Here is a 20,667-nt window from a genome sequence, read left to right as displayed (position 1 = left end):
TGAGAACCAGTGGAAGTCTGAGGGTCTTCAAGCAAAGAAGTTTATTGCAGGGTGGATTCAAGCCAGCATGGCTGATAACGGCTCATTAGCCAGAAACCGGTCCCAGGATGCTGGTTTCCGGTCCAGGGAAGACATGGCTTGACAGTTCAGGCTGGACTGTTCCCATGAGGCACAGTGTCAGATTTGCATATGGCCATGTCTGAAGTGGGGTGGCGGAGTGAGCTAAAGAATGATGATGGATTAAACCCAGATCAGTTGACTGGGGGTGAGTGCTTGCAATGTTCAACACTCCATCCATCATCCCCTTTGGTTTTGCTTTGTTCGCCATAAGTTGGCAGGGTATACCCAGACGTGAGTCCCTTGCTCACTTTGCCACTGGATTCAAGCTAGCCTGGCTGATGATGGCTGATTAGCCAGAAACCGGTCCCAGAATGCTTGTTTCCAGTCCAGGGAAGACATGGCTTTTCAGTTCGGGCTGGACTGTTCCCATGAGGCACAGGGTCAGACTGATTAGCCTAGGGCCATGTCTGAACTGGGGTGGCGGAGTGAGCTAAAGAATGATGATGGATTGAACCTCAGTTGACTGGGGGTGAGTGCTTGCAATGTTCAACACTCTGTTCATCATCCCCTTTGGTTTTGCCAGGGTGGAGACTTCTTCAGACATGGAGGTTTGCAGTGATACTTTCTGTTGAATGCTGCTTAGATTTTCTCCATGGGCCAAGGTGCACTGCGGCAACGCAGAGGAGGGACAGGCGGCTGGGCCAAAGTGAACGACTGATGAATCAGGAAAGAGGGACACTGCGTTGTCCTAGGTTCCTTGTTCCAGGCTGCACCTGCTCTGGCCACCTATGTAGGCTCCAAGGAATTGTTGCATGGACTATGAATTGTGTCATTGAAAACCTGGGCACAGAGGCCCTAGCTTCACAGAGAAGGTACACAGGTTAGGGAGGGACCATCTAAAATGTGGAGGTGTGGCGCCCCTTCCAAGTCCAGGACACTATTCCCAGACCTCATATCTGCAAAGAAGGCCCGACTAGGTACTCACATCCTCTATAGGCTCTACAGGCTCAGTCCCTTACTCCTCACTTCAGGGTGGGTTATGTTCAGTGTATGACGGATAGAAGATCTATCGCTGAGGTCCGGGATCTTTCGATAAATCTACTGCACTGCATGTTTGTGTTTTCTGAAGCGCAAAAGCAATTTGCACAAGAATTCAGTGTCTGCAGAGTTTGGGCCACAAAGGTAGTGAAGTGAGTAAATGAAATAAGTATCAGTAGTAGAAATACACTGGTGAAATTGGGAGAAAGTAGTATTCACTGTAGTGCAACAGTTCACTTTCTAAGCAACTCTGAACCACGACCAGAACTGGGAGTCTGGCCGTAGGTATGTCCAAGTCCTAATTATGACGCTGGAAGGTTGTCGGACATGCAGGTATTTGCACTTGTGGATGCTGGATCTGCGGGAACGAGGATGGGCGGGCTCGGGTCAACAGGAAGGGGGCGGCTTCGGGTTGGGATACATGCCCAGTGGCCAGAAGCAGTCATCTCAGTTCAAGGTAATCTGAGCCATGCTCAAAAGCCTGATAGACCAAGCCTTTTCCTACCAGGAGCGTGGTCTTCTGGCCAGAATCCTACAGGTATCACCACATGTAAATTGCGTCAGTGTCATGGTTTTGTAGTAAAGATTGTGTTGTCAGTGGTAGCAAGCTGAACTCTTCCTACCAGTGAGCATGCGTCATGTCAAACTGAGAGGTTTCTACGGAGAGGACATTGTGGTCCACACGCAACAGTCAAGACCTCAAGCTGTGATTTGCTTCTGGCACCTGAAGGGAAGACCTGTGTTAAGTAACCTCAAGCTTATCTCGCACAGTACTAAGTGACGTCAAACATCCCAGTGTCATGGCACTGGTCCAAGCATCCCACATTTAGTGACAACACATCTTTCCCGTTATGTCCACAGGTCGGCGCCTTTTGCTCAGGGGAACCTCACTAAGATGTTATAGTTCTGTTACATGGTACAGATTACACATTCAGTAGCACCACCCTGAGACCATCAAATAACATCACAATGCTAATATCATGCATTCAGTGCAACCAAGCTACCACAACCTAGGGCCGCCCCATGATTCAGTTCGCACATCCATTGGTGCCGTGCTAAGATGGTCCAACAACATCTCAAAGCGAAGGGTACGCACTCAGTGGCACAAAGCCGAGAGACACATACAGCAGAAATGTCTCACCGGCGACATTATTTATTCCAAGAAACCATAGTCGGGTCTTCTTAGCTCCATGGTTTCCAGGCTGGGATCTCACATTACGACAAACTAAGGGCGTGATTTAGATCTTGGCGGGCGGGTTACTCCGTCACAACCGGGACGGATATCCAATCTGCCGAAATATAAATCCGGTTATATCCTAAGGGATTTATATTTCAGCAGACGGTATACTCATCTGCATTGTGACGGAGTAACCCGTCCGCCAAGTACTAAATCGGACCCTAAGCCGGAATTCCCTTTCTGCGTCAATTCGCGCTCCTATATTGAAAAAGTACATGGTTGTGTCTTCCAATATGCATCGTATTGGATTTAGGAAACTGCTGTGCAGTGCTGAGCTAGAGCCTGCTCAGCAAGATGGCGCCTCATTCCTAACAGCGCCCGCGCAAAGCGCATCATAGTGATCTGTATATCACCGCATACATTGCACTGGATATAACCCTTGCGGACAGCTCGTTTGACAAGAGTCTTGTCTCAGCATTTGAGGATGCAGCTCATACCATGTGCTGGGGAAAGTGCAGGGGAAGCTGGGAAAAGTGCAAGGGACGCTGGGGAAAGTGCAAGGGACACTGGGGAAAGTGCAATGGGAGATCACCTTGGGTGGGGGTGAAGAGCGGTGACAATGTGTGTTCTGCTCTTACCTTCTGGTCTGTACTGGGCCATGATGGTCACAACTTGTCCCGCCCGTTTCAGCGCCGCTGCTGCTTGCTCATGGGTTGCATTCCGCAAATTGACACCGTTCACCTGCATAAAGAGAGTCACGTGTCAGGTTTCTATGTCAAGACTACATTGCAGCAATACATTTGCACCAAGTGTGGAATCCGACTTGCGCCCAGAACACAGAGAAGGACCAGTGTAGAGCCAACCTTAGAGACAGTCCAGAAGAGCGCTGCCAGGATAGTGCAAGGCCTGCAACAAATATCTTACGAAACAAGCATTAGCAAAGCCAATAGGTCTCGCCATTCAATCCCATTACGTGACTTTTTGGCTTAAAAAAAGGAGTAACCTTACATGAATGCAGCCTGGCTGAAGGAAGGGAGCTGGGGGATGTGAGAGAAACCCTTGCATACTTCATGGGCATTAGTAGAGTAGAAAGACACATGGAACATATTAGAGACACCGAAAAGCCTCAAGGACATAACTGAAAGAAAGGAGGAAGAGAGGGGTATGGGAGAGACATTTAAATACAAGATGAAAATACACAAACACGGAAGGAGAACTGTCTCATCTTCCCAAGCCAATAAGCAACAGTCCTGCAGGACCTTCGAGGCGCGGGGCAACGGGACATCCGGGTTCTTAGTCAGGTGGCAACACTATTCTTAGCCCCACATTGCCACATTATATACGAAGATTTGCAATTTACACACACAGCTTTATTTGTCACGTTACCACTATTCAAAACTTAGCAAACTGTTCAGCACAGTTATTTTACAAAAATAAAATCGGGACTGAGAAGTGTCCTGGATTAATCCTCTAATAGGAACTCTGGACCCCTCCAGCCATTCCATAGACCCTGTCCCTGTCTAGCCATTCCATAGACCCTGTCCCTGTCTAGCCATTCCGTAGACCCTGTCCCTGTCTAGCCATTCCGTAGAACATGGAGCCCTCCAGCCATTCTGAAGAGCATGAACTACTCCAGCCAGTCCGTAGAGCATGGACTGTGCACTGCTGGCTCCTGTCCGCGTGAGCCCGGTGCGTGCACCGCTGGCACCAGTCCTCACAATTCCCGGTGCCTGCACCGCTGGCTCCGTTCCTCGTAGGCCCGGTGCCTGCACCGCTGGCTCCGTTCCGCGTAGGCCCGGTGCCTGCACCGCTGGCTCCGTTCCGCGCAGGCCCGGTGCCTGCACCGCTGGCTCCGTTCCGCGCAGGCCCGGTGCCTGCACCGCTGGCTCCTGACCGCGCGAGCCCGGTGCCTGCACCGCTGGCTCCTGTCCGCGCGAGCCCGGTGCCTGCACCGCTGGCTCCTGTCCGCGCGAGCCCGGTGCCTGCACCGCTGGCTCCTGTCCGCGCGAGCCCGGTGCCTGCACCGCTGGCTCCTGTCCGCGCGAGCCCGGTGCCTGCACCGCTGGCTCCTGTCCGCGCGAGCCCGGTGCCTGCACCGCTGGCTCCTGTCCGCGCGAGCCCGGTGCCTGCACCGCTGGCTCCTGTCCGCGCGAGCCCGGTGCCTGCACCGCTGGCTCCTGTCCGCGCGAGCCCGGTGCCTGCACCGCTGGCTCCTGTCCGCGCGAGCCCGGTGCCTGCACCGCTGGCTCCTGTCCGCACGAGCCCGGTGCCTGCACCGCTGGCTCCTGTCCTCGCGAGCCCGGTGCGTTGCACCGCTGGCTCCTGTCCTCGCGAGCCCGGTGCGTTGCACCGCTGGCTCCTGTCCTCGCGAGCCTGGTGTGTTGCACTGCTGGCTCCTGTCATTGCGAGCCTGGTGCGTTGCACTGCTGGCTCCTGTCATTGCGAGTCTGGTGCGTGCATTGCTGGCCTCACGAGCCCAGTGTGTGCTTTACTGGCACCTGTCCTCGCGAGCTCGGTGCGTGCACTGCTGGCTCCTGTCCTCGCGAGCCCGGTGCGTTGCACCGCTGGCTCCTGTCCTCGCGAGCCTGGTGTGTTGCACTGCTGGCTCCTGTCATTGCGAGCCTGGTGCGTTGCACTGCTGGCTCCTGTCATTGCGAGTCTGGTGCGTGCATTGCTGGCCTCACGAGCCCAGTGTGTGCTTTACTGGCACCTGTCCTCGCGAGCTCGGTGCCTGCACCGCTGGCTCCTGTCCGCGCGAGCCCGGTGCCTGCACCGCTGGCTCCTGTCCGCGCGAGCCCGGTGCCTGCACCGCTGGCTCCTGTCCGCGCGAGCCCGGTGCCTGCACCGCTGGCTCCTGTCCGCGCGAGCCCGGTGCCTGCACTGCTGGCTCCTGTCCTCGCGAGCCCGGTGCGTGCACTGCTGGCTCCTGTCCTTGCGAGCCCGGTGCGGTGCACTGCTTGCTTCTGTTCTCGCGAGCCTGGTGCGTTGCACTGCTGGCTCCTGTCATTGCGAGCCTGGTGCGTGCATTGCTGGCCTCACGAGCCCGGTGTGTGCTTTACTGGCACCTGTCCTCGCGAGCTCGGTGCGTGCACTGCTGGCTCCTGTCCGCGCAAGCCTGGTGCGTGCACTGCTGGCTCCTGTCCGCACGAGCCTGGTGCGTGCACTGCTGGCTCCTGTCCTCGCGAGCCCGGTGCCTGCACCGCTGGCTCCGTTCCTCGCAGGCCCGGTGCCTGCACCGCTGGCTCCGTTCCGCGCAGGCCCGGTGCCTTCACCGCTGGCTCCGTTCCACGCAGGCCCGGTGCCTGCACCGCTGGCTCCGTTCCACGCAGGCCCGGTGCCTGCACCGCTGGCTCCGTTCCACGCAGGCCCGGTGCCTGCACCGCTGGCTCCGTTCCACGCAGGCCCGGTGCCTGCACCGCTGGCTCCGTTCCGCGCAGGCCCGGTGCCTGCACCGCTGGCTCCGTTCCGCGCAGGCCCGGTGCCTGCACCGCTGGCTCCGTTCCGCGCAGGCCCGGTGCCTGCACCGCTGGCTCCGTTCCGCGCGAGCCCGGTGCCTGCACCGCTGGCTCCTGTCCGCGCGAGCCCGGTGCCTGCACCGCTGGCTCCGTTCCGCGCAGGCCCGGTGCCTGCACCGCTGGCTCCGTTCCGCGCAGGCCCGGTGCCTGCACCGCTGGCTCCGTTCCGCGCAGGCCCGGTGCCTGCACCGCTGGCTCCGTTCCGCGCAGGCCCGGTGCCTGCACCGCTGGCTCCGTTCCGCGCGAGCCCGATGCCTGCACCGCTGGCTCCTGTCCTCGCGAGCCCGGTGCGTTGCACTGCTGGCTCCTGTCCTCGCGAGCCCGGTGCGTTGCACTGCTGGCTCCTGCCCTCGCGAGCCCGGTGCGTTGCACTGCTGGCTCCTGCCCTCGCGAGCCTGGTGCGTTGCACTGCTGGCTCCTGTCATTGCGAGCCTGGTGCGTTGCACTGCTGGCTCCTGTCATTGCGAGCCTGGTGCGTGCATTGCTGGCCTCACGAGCCCGGTGTGTGCTTTACTGGCACCTGTCCTCGCGAGCTCGGTGCGTGCACTGCTGGCTCCTGTCCTCGCGAGCCTGGTGCGTGCATTGCTGTCCTCGCGAGCCCGGTGCGTGCACTGCTGTCCTCGCGAGCCCGGTACCTACACCGCTGGCTCCTGTCCGCGCGAGCCCGCTGCCTGCACCGCTGGCTCCTGTCCGCGCGAGCCCGGTGCCTGCACCGCTGGCTCCTGTCCGCGCGAGCCCGGTGCCTGCACTGCTGGCTCCTGTCTCCGCGAGCCCGGTGCCTGCACTGCTGGCTCCTGTCCTCGCGAGCCCGGTGCGTTGCACTGCTTGCTTCTGTTCTCGCGAGCCTGGTGCGTGCACTGCTGGCTCATGTCCGCGCGAGCCTGGTGCGTGCACTGCTGGCTCCTGTCCTCGCGAGCCTGGTGCGTGCACTGTTGGCTCTTGTCCTCGCGAGCCTGGTGCATTGCGCACTGCTGGCTCCTGTCCTCGCGAGTCTGGTACGTGCACTGCTGGCTCCTGTCCTCGCGAGTCTGGTACGTGCACTGCTGGCTCCTGTCCTCACGAGCCTGGTGCGTGCATTGCTGGCCTCATGAGTCCGGTGCGTGCTTTGCTGGCTCCTGTCCTCGCGAGCCCGGTGCGTGCACTGCTGGCTCCTGTCCTCGCGAGCCCGGTGCATGCACTGCTGGCTCCTGTCCTCGCGAGCCTGATGCGTGCACTGCTGGCTCCTGTCCTCGCGAGCCTGATGCGTGCAGTGCTGGCCTCACGATCCCGGTGCGTGCACTGCTGGCACCTGTCCGCGCGAGCCTGGTGCGTGCACTGCTGGCTCCTGTCCGCGCGAGCCTGGTGCGTGCACTGCTGGCTCCTGTCCGCGCGAGCCTGGTGCGTGCACTGCTGGCTCCTGTCCGCGCGAGCCTGGTGCGTGCACTGCTGGCTCCTGTCCGCGCGAGCCTGGTGCGTGCACTGCTGGCTCCTGTCCGCGCGAGCCTGGTGCGTGCACTGCTGGCTCCTGTCCGCGCGAGCCTGGTGCGTGCACTGCTGGCTCCTGTCCGCACGAGCCTGGTGCGTGCACTGCTGGCTCCTGTCCGCGCGAGCCTGGTGCGTGCACTGCTGGCTCCTGTCCGCGCGAGCCTGGTGCGTGCACTGCTGGCTCCTGTCCTCGCGAGCCTGGTGCGTGCACTGCTGGCTCCTGTCCTCGCGAGCCCGGTGCGTGCACTGCTGGCTCCTGTCATCGCGAGCCTGGTGCGTGCACTGCTGGATCCTGTCCTCAGGAGCCTGGTGCGTGCAGTGCTGGCTCCTGTCCTCACGAGCCTGGTGCGGGCAGTGCTGGATCCTGTCCTGATGCTAACGGGGTTGAGGCTCGATAAAGCCCCACCCAGCAAATGCCAGAACTCACACACTCCACTACAAGGCGCGCAGTTCCTCCATTGACTGAGAAGCCATCACTCGGCTACCCAGGGCTTTAAGCTGACGGGTCCCTTCGGGTCTCAGAACCGGTAGTGATTTCAAACAGACATTGAAACGCATCCCTTTGGGGACCTGTATTCAGGTTCCTAACTACCCATAACGACCTCTCAAAAATTTACTTGAGAAAGTGCGACAAACCTTGCAGTCTTTGGCCTGCGGTATAGAAAGTAAATGCGGTCCGTGTGAGGATCAAAGCAGAGCAACCTCTAGAAACAAGTTGCACAGGCTTTTAAAAAATCTTTTCTTCTCCTTACCAGACCTTCTTTAAAGAATGTATTTGAAGATAATCCATAGTAGAAAAGAATCTTTGACAACAAAGTCATTTAACGAAGTGAAAAAACACAGAATCTGAGCAGAGCTCAGAGGAGACTCCCTTAGCACAACGTGCGGTAGAAAATCTGAGGGACTGAGGCTCCTGCCAGGAAGGTTCTAGAGGGAGGTGATAGCTCATTGGCTCTTGTTTAGAGTTTGGTCCTTTTTACAAAAGGACATGGATATGTTACTAAGGTGAGGCCTTTAGGCCTACTATTCTCTATGTATGTCTATAGGACATTACTTTTCTATGTACCGGAAACTGCCGTCTCGACGACGGGGAATGATTCAGGCATGTGAATGTGAATCTATGAAAGACACCCATAATACTGGATAATGATCTATTTCTTAACAATGGGTGTAAAAAATCCTTGCGGTAATCCAGGTCGTTCCTGCTTATATTTCACCTGCTTTACTTAATCGTGCATTCACTGGGAGCTTTTTCGGGTATTATGGGTTACTTTTTTTTCCATGCAGCATATTACTCCTGTCTAGTGCATAATAGTGTCCCCAACCCAAATATTTGCATAAGATCACACCTTCAACTGTCATACAAGACCATTGCTCTGTGCGCTTCGCAGAGAGGCCATGGATTGGATGGCCACGTATTCTCACCACCCTTCGGCCCCGCTGACTAGCAGCGGCAGAAACTCGCCCCACCTTCACCCACACTCACCTGTGCCCTGTTATGAACACATGGGTGCGACTTAAATCAAATGTGAATGTGTATGTTTAAGCCACGCCCGGAATTGTGTAGACCCGCCCCTTTCAGGGATCCCCCTCTTTCTTTCATCCCACTGAAAGCCCTGCAGCTGCTACCATACTTTCTCAAGCGTCGGCTCTGTACAGGTGACTCGCAAAAAGAATGTAAAGCGACGCCTCGTCAGGGGTAGTAGGCGCTATATATTGCAATTTAAAAGATGCAATGTGAAGAGGAACGCGGAACTGCCCCAGAAGCCTTCCCTACAGGAGGGTGAGCAGCGGGTGGCATGGGTGCAGTGTGGGCGCCTCCCTCACGGCCTCGTCACCAGCCCTACACTGCGAAACAGGACATTAAGATGTGTTGTGATTACAGCACCTGGCTGCCTACCAAAGGCTTCCCAGCGCTAGCTTCCTCGCCGAACCAAACACTCACAGTTGCCATTAGAGGCGGAAACATCCGGGTTTTAAGCCTCTTACGAGCGGCTGTGAGCGGTTTAGGGGCGCTCAGAGGGCGGCGGGTCGGGCCAAAGCTTAGGGCCCAGACTCGCAGATGACCGACCGCCTGGGGAGACTTCCTAACTCTGGGAACCACCGAACCGGGCACCCCCCTACCAGAGCCAGCACCCGGCGAGACCAGACGTCTGTGGGGGCCACGTGACGCCTTCAGAAGACCTTTCACCCCAACATGGGCGGGGGATTCTTGGCAGGGCACCTGTTTATGCAAGAACAGATGGTGCCAGGTGGGGGCTGCCCCCGCCAGACGCGGCTGTGACCCGCCACCCTTAAAGGGCCAGCACAGGGTCTACTTAAAACACACAAGCCAGCAACACCTGCATTTACTCGCTGCCCTTCTTACAGCATGCCACGGGTTTGAAGAGGTTTTTACTGTGATTTGTATTTATTGTCGTTGAGAAGGACGCCTCTATGTTCGCGCAGAGTTTATTTGTGTTATTACAATATTTCCATTTGTTTCTTTTAATTAACAAGAGGCTGCTTCAAATCACTCGTGAACACATGACTCGAGCACGGAGTCCAGCGCCAGGCCACGAGTGTTTTGAAATCCTTCTGGCATCGGCTTAATGAGCTTGTAATTTAAATCCCAACAGAAGATTCACGGGCCCCTGACAGCGGCATCTTCGATGCTTCTTCTGTGATTGGCAGATACACCGGTGAAAGGGTGTGTGGGGGGGAGGGGTGGGGTGTAGGAGGGGTTCCCCCGCCTGCTCAGCTTCTTTCACTTCTAAACAGATATGACGTCTATGTCTGCACTACTAGGAACTACATTATTGTTTTTTTGTTTAATTATTATTTTATTTATGAGATTTTGTGTACATACAATAGGAACATGAATTGTTATGTGGGCTGCCCGCCCCCGAGGATACAAGGTATAGAGTTAATGGCACCCATCTCGGCCGGTTCCCCTTTGCTGGTTATAAGTTGGTGGTCGGAAAGTTCATAATGTTTATACAGTGTGCAAGAGACAGAGAGAGAAAGTGTGTGTGAGAATGAATGTGTGTGCGAGAGTGTGTGTGAGTGTGTGTGCGTTTTATTTATTTTATTTTTATTTTATTTATGCATTTTTATATAGCGCGGACTTTACCCGAAGGCGTCAGAGCGCTTCACATTAGGAACAGAAATGAAACATAATGAGAAACATTATAAAAGAACAGATTGCAAAAACATACGTTACTTACATAAGGTAATAGTGACAATTGTGAGCAAACAAAATACATGAGGTAGTAAAAACTGTGAAATACACGAGGTAGTAAAGGTAATAGTGACAATCGTGAGCAAACAAAATACTTGAGTAAAAATTGTGAGCAACCAAAAATACATGAGGTAGTCAAAAGTGCACAAGAGGAGAGTAAGAGGAAAGTGACAAGTGTGCAGTTATAAGAGAAAACAGAGTATAATTAGAGGTATAGTACTGCAATAAGTGCTAGAAACTTAGGCACAAGAACAAGCGTTACGTGGGCATGGTGGCACTTGTGCAAGTATCAAGGTTAAAAACATGTGAGAGGTAGCAACCGTGTGTTACAAGGGCAGAGTGGTGTGTGCATGTTGCAAAAGGGCACCGAACACCAGTAAATGGAAAATATTGCAAAAAGGCAGACCCTCCAACCACAGGCATACACTGGGAAGGCACTTCCATGGTCATGGAAAGTAGAAATTATCAGTAGTGGGAAGTCTTCCTCACAAATAGCAAGAGGACGTGAATTATTTTTGGAGGTGTCTCTGGAGGAGGAGAACTTTGAGGTCCCTTTTGAAGGCCTGGGAGGAGGCGGTGGTCCAGAGCTGAGGTGGAAAGGAGTTCCAGATTCTCACTGCGTTGCCTGAAAAGGATTGGGCCATTGTTCTTTCCTTCTTGAAAGTGGGAGGTTCAAGCAGTAGATTCTCCGCATTGCGTGAAAGTCTAGAGCCTCCAGAGAGTTTCAGTTTATTCGCCAGGTAGCGGGGAGATGAGGAGTGCAAGGCTTTGTGGGTAATGCAGGCAGTCTTATAGATAGCTCTAGCCTCGAAGGGAAGCCAGCGGAGGGTGGATAACATCGGTGTGATGTGATCGCTTCTTTTGGCCCCATAAATGAAACGAGCTGCTGAATGGAAGACAGACTTAAGTGGGGACAGGTGAGATTTGGGGAGGCCCGTAAGAAGAGAATTGCAGTAGTCTAGTCTAGAGAGGACCAGCGATTGCACCAGGGTTATAAGGTCCTGCTCCGGGAAGAAGCGACGGATTCCCCAAAGAAGGCGCAGTTGGTAGCGAGCAGATTTTGCAATAGAATTGATGTGGGGAGTTAGATTGAGTTTTTTGTCTAGAATGACACCAAGGGATTTTGCACTGTCGACAATGATGGGTTTATTGTTTAGTAGATTCATCTGATCCATCCATGATTCAACCGGGGGAGGAGAGAGTGAGGAGGAGAAGAGGAGGAATTCAGTTTTGGAGGGATTCAGAATCAATTGATGAGTTGACATCCAGTTTTGAATGGAGTCAAGAGTAGATCTTAGGATGGAGAGATCATGAGTGGAGGCAACCTTGAGGTAGAGTTGAGTGTCGTCTGCATAGAGATGATAGTGAATCCCAGATTTGCTTAGGAGGTTTCCCAGTGGTTCTAAGTAGAGATTGAACAATGTTGGTGCTAGAATCGAGCCTTGGGGAACACCTTGACCCACCGCCACAGGAGAAGAGAGACTGTTAGCTATTTTGATCATTTGAGATCTGTCAGAGAGGAAGGATGCACACCATTTAAGCACAGTGCCCTCCATGCCCATTCTCTGTTGAAGAATATTGAGGAGGGTGTTGTGATTAACAGTGTCGAAGGCTGCGGAAAGGTCAAGGAGAATTAGCAGACAGGACCCCCCTGAATCGAGTATCCTCAGCGCATCATCAACCACTTGCAGTAGGGCTGTTTCAGTGCTGCAGTTTTGGATGAAGCCGGACTGACAATTGTCAAGAAGATCATTGTCCTTGATATGACGAGAGAGTTGTTTTGCTTCACATCTTTCTGTGATCTTCGCAAGAAAGGGAAGGTTAGTGATGGGGCGGAAGTTGTTGAGGTCATTCGCATCAGCAGTGGGCTTTTTAAGCAGAGGGGTGACCTGCCCAGTTTTGAAGGAGACAGGAAGGGAGCCTTGCCCGAAAGAGAGGTTAATCAGGGTATTCCAATAGGAAAGGGAATGGGTATAGAAGTCAACGGCAATGGCACTGGGGATAGGGTCAAGAGAATGGTTGGAGGGCTTTGTTTCGCGTATGCACTTGAGAAGGGCATCTTCAGATATGGGGTCAAAGCTCTGCCAAATGGCTAAGGATTTGCGCTCCTCTTGTGCGTGTGTGTGCGTGTGTGTGCGCGTGGGAGTGTGTGTGCGCGCGTGTGTGTGTGCGTGTGGGTGTGCAAGAGTGAGTGTGCGAGAGTGAGTGCGTGTGCGAGATTGAGTGTGTGTGCGAGAGTGAGTGTGTGTATGTGTGATAGTGAGTGTGTGTGTGTGATAGTGAGTGTGTGTGTGTGTGAGCGTGAGTGTGTGTGTGAGTGTGTGTGCGCGTGTGTATGGGTGTGTGAGTGTGCGAGAGGGTTGCGAGAGGGTGTGCGAGAGTGAGTGTGTGTGCGAGAGTGTGTGTGCGAGAGTGAGTGTGTGTATGTGTGAGAGTGAGTATGTGTGTGAGAGTGAGTGTGTGTGCGAGAGTGAGTGTGTGTGTGTGTGTGTGTGTGTGGAGAGTGAGTGTGCGTGTGAGTGTGAGAGAGTGGCAAACCTGAATTGTGCACACTATGCATCTGGATATAGTAGCTTTGGAGACTGCAGTACCTTGAGAGTTCTGGCCATAAGCTACGAATAGTTGATTAGATGTTCTGATGTCTTTAGTAAATAACATTTAAGGCATCTCTTGAGGTCCAGAGTGTGTAAAGCTCTTTCCGCAGGTGTGGAAGGGTTAGGGAAGAAGGTCCTCAGAATGATTGGTTCATTCAAATGGAATTGCGTAGGGACCTTAGGGATGAATTTGGGGTTAGTCCTCAAAATGACCATTTGATCTGTGAATCTTAGATACGGATGAGATATAGTGAAGGCCTGTATTTCACTAATCCTTCTTGTTGAAGTTAATGCTAAGAGAAGTGTAACCTTCCATGCCAAGAACTTCAATCCTGCCTTGTGTATGGGCTCAAATGGTGGCTTTAACCGCATGCGTGCGGCCGTTTTTCCCGCTGTGTGCGGCATTTTCGCAAATACCGCGTTACATGACGAGCTCAGCTCGTCATCAGCACACGGTAGGTAACGCTGATGACGAGCTGAGCTCGTCATCAGCATGGAAGGGGTTAACAACTGAGCCAACACCAGATTAAGCTGCCACTTCGGCGGTGGAGCCTTGATGGGTGGAAAGCCGTGAAACAGACCTTTCATAAATTGTTTACTGACTCTTGAAGACCATAGAGATGGAGTATGAGGCGATCGCTTGTACCTTGATATGGCTGCCAGGTGAACTCAGACTGATGAGTGTGCTAGCCCAGATTTTGCTAACGAAAGCAAATAAGATAGTATGTCTTATGGAGCAGAAAGAAAAGGATCAATCTTCTTATTTTTGCACCATACACAGAAACATTTCAATTTAAGCTTGTAAGTCTTATTGGTGCTTTCAGCTCTAGATTTGGTATTGATATCCTTGCAATATTGTGAAATCTTTAACTCTCTAAATTTCAAGAATTCAGGAGCCACGCATGCAGCTGCAGAGACGCTGGCTCCGGGTGACGCACTTGGCCCCTGTTCTTCATCAACAGTGTTGGCGTTGGTATTGGAAGGATGGGTTGCGCTTCCGAGAGAAGGAAAAGGTCTGTGTACCAGTGTTTTCTGGGCCATCTGGGGGCTATTAGGAGAATCCGGCAGCAATCCCATTTTATCTTTGTGAGAACCCTGGGTATCAGCGGAATGAGGAAAAAGTGTAAGCATAGATCCCTGACCAACACATCAAAAGAGCATTCCACCGAGAAATCGGGAGAGGGAATCTACTTGCGAAGAACTGGCATTTCGAGTTCAGTTGTGTCGCAAATAGGTCTAGCGTTGGTTTCCTTCAGACTGCAAATATCTCGCCCAGCTGTGTTTGTTCCAGCTCCCACTCGTGACAGCTGTCTCCAGTGCTCAAGGTGTCCGCCAAGGTATTTCGAAGGCCTGGGACATGTTCTGTTGTGAGAGAAATGCGATGGAGCGATAACCAATTCCACAGTTCCTGAGCATCTTGAGGCTGGGTCAGTGATTTTGTACCTCCTTGCTTGTTTATATAAAGCATGCTCGTGGTGTTGTCTGTGCGGGTCAACACTGACGATCCCTGTATGCGATGAAGGAAAGCTCGAAGAGATAAGAAAATGGCCTTGAGCTCCAGCCTGTTTATGTGTATCTGTCCATAATATTATGGAATCCTCCGATATCCTCAGGAGGTGAATCCGAAGGATGATGAGGTGGCGGTGAAGGAGTTCGCGCAATGTAATCATCCCACTCATCCGCAGGCGGAGAGGGGTCCGGTAGCTCACCTTCTTCCTGTTCCTCGTCAGACGTAGTAGGGTCATCTCTGGGAGGAAGAGGAGTGATGGGAACTGGTGGTATTACGACAGTGGCCGGAGGTGGAGGCATTGGTGTTTGCAGAGCTTCCTGTGGAGGTGGAGGAGGCACTACAACATCCTCCTGAGGAGGAAACCTTCGTTTATAGTCCGCCAACATATGTTGAAGATCCATAATTAAAGCTGGAGGGAATTGAACAGACTGCTGCCTGGGCTGTTTGAAATATTGTTGGTACTGCACTGGAGGGGCAGGATAATGATGGTAATACTGATCCTCCGCATCTTAGTCGTCATCCTCCTCCTGATATTTAACATGTAGTTCTGAAGTTCTACGTGCAGCTCTAAGCTGTCCATCATCATCATCAGAATCCTCCACATCTAACTGATGGCTAGGGGGCCGTGGAGAAATTTTTGGTGTCCTAAACCACTGCTGCGCAGGTTGTTGAAAAGGTGTTGATGGACCTGTATAATAAGCTGTTTGTTTTGTCGTCGACGGTGACACTCTCGTCGATGGTACTGTCACAGCCATAGGGATTGATGTTGCCATATCTCCAGTTGTCAACGGTGTCGTCGTCGACAGTAGCATTTATTTAGTCGACGACGGTGTCGTCGTTGACAGTGTCTTCGCCATTGACGGTCTCGTCGTCAATGGTCTCGTCATCGATGGTGGCGTCATCGTCGATGTCTTTGTCGAGAATGTGTTCTTGACTCTCGTCAATAGTGCAGTCGTCCACGACAAGGGTAGCGTCGACGGTTTAGAACCTCCAGAACTCACCGTCGTCGATCTCGACGATGAGAGAGTCACCATGGTCGTCGTTGAAGTGAAAACAGGTGTTGACGGTGAGCCTGCGCCTGAAGAAGATTAGTGGCCACTTTTATCTTTAGAATGGCTGGAAGACTCTGGCTTTTCCTTAGACGTTCCTGGCGTTTGAGGGGATCCAATCTCTGAGGAGACTTTAGTTTTCTTCTCCTTTTTAAGAGATTCTTTAGGCGCTTGATTTATTTATTATTTATTTAGAAGTTTTGTATAGCACTAGCTGGACCCGAGGGTATCAGAGCGCTTCACAACAGGAACAATTATGAGCAATTGGCAAAGACAAAATATGCAACTTACAAACTTAAGAGCATTATAGACATAGTTACAATACAGATCTTAAGGTCAAGCAAGAGGGGTGAGGCTGAGGGGTTTCAAGATGAGGAGTTAGTTACACTTTCCAGAGTATCTTGTGGATTTCCCGTTACGTTCGAGAGCACTCTAGGAAGCGGGCTTTGAGTAGGATTTTGAATTTCGGGAAGGAGGTGGTCGTCCTGATGTGGGGGGGAATGGAGTTCCAGGTCTTGGGTGCATTTCCCGCAAATAATTTATTTGTGGTTTTGTGTTTCCGCGCTTTCAGTGGGATGAGTAGAAGCATGTTGGAACTTCTGAGGTTCCTGGACTGGCCAGCCCTTTTGAGTATGGCGGCCAGGTATTCTGGTTTACCTGTGTGCAGGGCTTTGTGCGTGAGATAGGCTGTTCGGAAGCTGCCTCGTTCAATAGGGAACCACTTAAGTTCCTTGAGTGCCGGCGATATGTGGTCGAATTTCTTAGTTCCTGTGACCATTCTTGCTGCGGCATTGAAGGTAGTAATCAGGGGACCTAGGTGAGATTTTGCTGTCCCGGTCAGGGCTGCGATTCCATAATCAATTCTAGAGCGCACCAGTGCCTGGGTGGCTTGTTGAAGATCTTTCTGGGGGAGGAAGGGTTTTATTTTGTATAGAAGTTTCAGATTTAGGAACGCACTTTTGGCGGATTTTGAGATATGTTTTTTCATGTCTAATTTGGGGTCAAGGGTAATACCTAGGGATTTCACTGAGTCCGTTGGCGTGAGGGCACCATTGAGGGCGTCAATGGCTTTGAGCCATTCCGCGATTTGGGGGGTTTCGTCTCTGTTGGAGATGAGTAGAACTTCTGTTTTCTCTTGGTTGAGTTTAAGGTGGTTCAATGTGAGCCAATGTTGGACCTCTTTGAGCGTGACATTTAGTCTGTGTATGTCTTTAATCGAGGTGGTTTCCAGATAAAGTTGTGTGTCAACGCATAGAGGTGGGAGGGGATGTTGGAGTTCCTGAGATGTGTGGTGAGGGGTTCCATGTAAATGTCGAAAAGTTGGGGAGAAAGAACTGACCCTCTGTTGACGGGAAGGAGGTCAGATTCAAAGTTCTTGATTTTTATTCTTTGCGTGCGGTTGTGTAGAAAAGAGGAGAACCAGTTTAGTACCGTCATTTCAATACCCGCTGTTTCATGGAGGACTTTGAGGAGCAGGGTGTGATCAACTGTATCGAAAGCGGCCGATAAGTCTAGGAGAATGAGAAGGCTGCATTGGTCTGAGTCAAGTGACTTGTGTAGATCGTCTATGGCATTTAGGATTGCGGTTTCGGTGCTGCATCCAATTCTGAATCCCGATTGGTGTGGGTCTAGGAGCTTGATATTCTCCAGGTGTTGGGTTAGCTGTGGAAGAACACATCTTTCCAGAATTTTGGATAAAAGAGGAAGGTTCGATAGAGGTCCAAAGTTGTTCATTTCCTCAGTGTCTAGCCCTAGTTTTTTTAGTAGCGGCGTGACTTGCCCTACTTTGAGGCAATCTGGAATGATTCCCGAGCTCAGTGAGCTTTTGATGATCTTGCACCAAATTGGGGCTAAGGTAAGCTACAGGTCTTTAGCCAGGCTCGTAGGCAGCTTATCTAGGGAGTGGGATGAGGGTTTGGCGGAGGCGATCAGATTGACTATCTCTGCTTCCTGGATGGGGGAGAAGGAGGACCAGTGAATATGTGTGTTCACTGGGGTGCTGTCGTTTATTGCTGGCGTCTTGATCTCCTTGTGAGGGGAGGGATTTGTGCTGAGAGAGAGATCGATTTTGGCGATTTTAACGTTGAAAAAGCTGGCAAAGGTGTCGCATTGATCTTTGGATGCCACTATGTTGGATATCATTGGTTTGAATGTTTCGCTCCTAATGATATTAAAGAGTTCTTTGGGGTGGTTTTTTGCATTGTCTAAGGTGGAGCAGAAGAAAGTTGTCTTTTTGTTTTTAATGTGTTTATTGTCGTTTCTGCGTGCTGCCTTGAGTTGATCAAGGTGGAGGGAGGAGGGATTGTTCCTCCAGATTCTTTCTAAGGTTCTGAGCTGTCTTCTTTCATCATTGATGTCGGTAGTAAACCAGGACCTGGAGGGGGTGCTTCTGTTTTTTTTAGTTTCAGGGGCGCCAGGAGGTCGAAGGTGAGCGTCATGTTGGAGTGGGAGAGAGAGGTGAGTTCAGTGGTTGAGAGGTGCTACGTCGTGCTAGGGAGGAGCGTGCTTAGCCCTTCTTCTAGTTTGTCCCGGGGACTAGGGCTGTGTTCCTGACCCATTTTGGAGGGGCCTGTTTAGGGGGATAAGTTAAGGCCGGTTGGTTGATATGGAAAATAATAACGTGGTGGTCTTACCAGTCCACGGGAATGATATAGTCCGTAGTGATTTATTTATTTATAAAGTTTTATATAGCGCGAACTTGATCCTTATGTTTCTGTCCGTAATGATTGCGTCAAGGATCGCTCCTCTGTGGTGTGTTTCTTCTGATCAGTGTTGGATCATACCGTTGTCTAGCAGGAGGCTGTTGAGAGACTGAATGAGCGGATTTTTTGTTTCATTCCATCTTCAGTTGAGGTCGCCCAGAATTATACTGTTGGCGTTGCTGAGTGCGCATTGGATGATCAGGTCAGAGAGCTGCGCTCCAAATTCGTTGGAGTTGCCTGGAGGGTGTTACAGGAGATGGCAAAGAAACGATGTTTGTGCATGATTTGATGTTGACTGACAGGCATTCGAAGGAGCTATATAGGCACGAGGAGCTTTCTGAGATGGAGAGGTCACTTTTATAAATGATTGCTAAGCAGCCGCCTCTCTGCTCGTGACTATCTTTGTGGATTATTGAAAAACCGGGCGGCACCAGCAAGTCCATGTTGGGATAGGACAGGGTGTTGTAGCTTTCATCACGGAAACCTGGCTCATCTAGGTCATGGACGAGGATGGCTTCTGCTATTTCAGTTGCATGTTTGGAAGCAGATCTGCTGTTGATGAGCATGCAATTAAAGGAAGAATTCTTCTTCGGGCTTCGATTTGCTGAGCTGGACTCTGGGTAGGGAGGTTAGGTGCGCTGGGGGTCAAGGGGCTCTACAGGGGGATGGTCCCTACCCACTCCAGTAATTACTTGAATCGAGGATTTGGGAGCGGAGATCAGCGAGGGGGACCTGTGCTAGGGTAAGTGGAATCCCTTTCTGTGAGTGAAGTGCGGACTTAGGGTAGGGGTTTGTGGGTAGGTCGTATGATGAGGCGAGTGTGGTCGCTTCCTGAGGGAAGAGGGTGGGTTGTGTTCTTTTAGGTCTGTCTGCTTGTGTCTCATTCAAAGGTTTAGTGACTGAAGGACGGGATCTTGAGGGGGGGGGGGCAAGGGTCCGGTTGGGGGCGGTGATCGCTCCTTCTAGTTGAGATGGGATGGGGAGAGCTACGAAATGTTGGGTGGGCAGACGGATTTTCGCTAGGGAGGATAGGGTTTCGTTCAGGCCCCGAACCAAGGTTTCGAGCTGAGCTTCCAGAAGGTTGAGGCGTTGCATCAAATTATTTGTGGGGGTGAGGAGGGGAGGATGGGTGGAGCTATGTCCTGGGGGGGGAGGGTGCGGTCCTGTCTGAGCTGCACGACATGTTTGTAGAGGGGTTCAGGGTAAGAGGGGGCGCTGTCTCTGGTCTATTGTCCAGCTGCGTTAGGGCTGGTGGAGGGGGGCTGTGGCCCAGTTGTGATTGGGAGAAGTGCTCCTCTCTAGGAGGGTGGCTGTGCTCTAGCTGCGATGGGGCTGGCGGAGGGGGGGGGCTGTTTCTTCCTCTCTTCAGGCTGACCTACAGGCGACCTGGGCCTCTTGAGTGACATAGAGAACGTGTTGCTGTCAACATCCGAAGACACAGACTGTTTTTTCTTCAGCCAAAGTAGAAGCCTTCCTTCTCTATCCCTCAAGGTCTTAGTGGAGAAGGTGCAGCAACTTTTACATTGCTTTGTCTCATGACCGGGATAGAGACAATAAATACAATCTTTGTGTGCATCATCTACATGCACTCTCTTCTTCCCACAGGATTTACAGGCTCTAAATAATCCTTTCTTGTCAGACATTCTTCTTAAAGAAATCCAAAAGAGACTTATCTGAGAAAGTTGAAGTAAACTGAGCAGAGCTCAGGGAGACTCCCTTACAATACGAAGTGCGGTAAAAATCTGAGGGACTCAGCCTCTCTTGGGGAAGGTTCAAGAGGGTGCTGGGTGCTGATTGGCTGAGTTTTCACTTTGGTCCTTTTTGTAAAAGGAGACTAACAGGCTATAGAAAATATGGTTGCTACCATAATAGCCTATGGAAAGGTATAATCTATTACTTACTACTTTGTTATTTATGTACCGTGGGACTCCCACTATGACAACGGGGAATGATTCAGGCATGTGAATCTATGAAAGATACCCCAATACTGGATAAATGTGTAATACCATTACCAAGTCTGTAAAAATGTGTGTAATACCATTAAGTCTGTAAAAATATGTGTAATACCATCACCGAGTCTGTAAAAATATGTGTAATACCATCACAAAGTCTGTAAAAATATGTGTAATACCATTACCAAGTCTGTAAAAATGTGTACTACCGTCACTGAGTCTGTAAAATATGTGTAATAACATCACAAAGTCTGTAAAAATATGTGTAATACCATTACCAAGTCTGTAAAAATGTGGGTAACCCCAATACCAAGTGTGTAACATCATTACCAAGTCTGTTTCTGTTGGAGCACCTTAAGCTTAGCGGATTGGATGACTGACAGCAT

At 51.8% G+C, this 20,667-nt stretch overlaps 1 protein-coding gene across 5 annotated transcripts in view; it reads right to left on the bottom strand.

The window, feature by feature from the left end:
* DLG3 (discs large MAGUK scaffold protein 3) overlaps positions 1–20,667 on the bottom strand; it is a 1,928,515-nt gene that overhangs the window by 459,066 nt on the left and 1,448,782 nt on the right. For all 5 annotated transcript variants that reach the window (XM_078640191.1, XM_078640192.1, XM_078640194.1 and 2 more), the window contains one exon: positions 2,914–3,016. In XM_078640191.1, coding sequence (XP_078496317.1) covers positions 2,914–3,016 — 103 coding nt within the window. The remainder of the gene's footprint in view (positions 1–2,913; positions 3,017–20,667) is intronic.

This window comes from Lissotriton helveticus, chromosome 4_2, assembly GCF_964261635.1.
Source record: "Lissotriton helveticus chromosome 4_2, aLisHel1.1, whole genome shotgun sequence".
NCBI classification, from domain to species: domain Eukaryota; kingdom Metazoa; phylum Chordata; class Amphibia; order Caudata; family Salamandridae; genus Lissotriton; species Lissotriton helveticus.
Note: the sequence above shows the minus strand (reverse complement) of the source record. Positions and strands in the feature narration are given on the sequence as shown.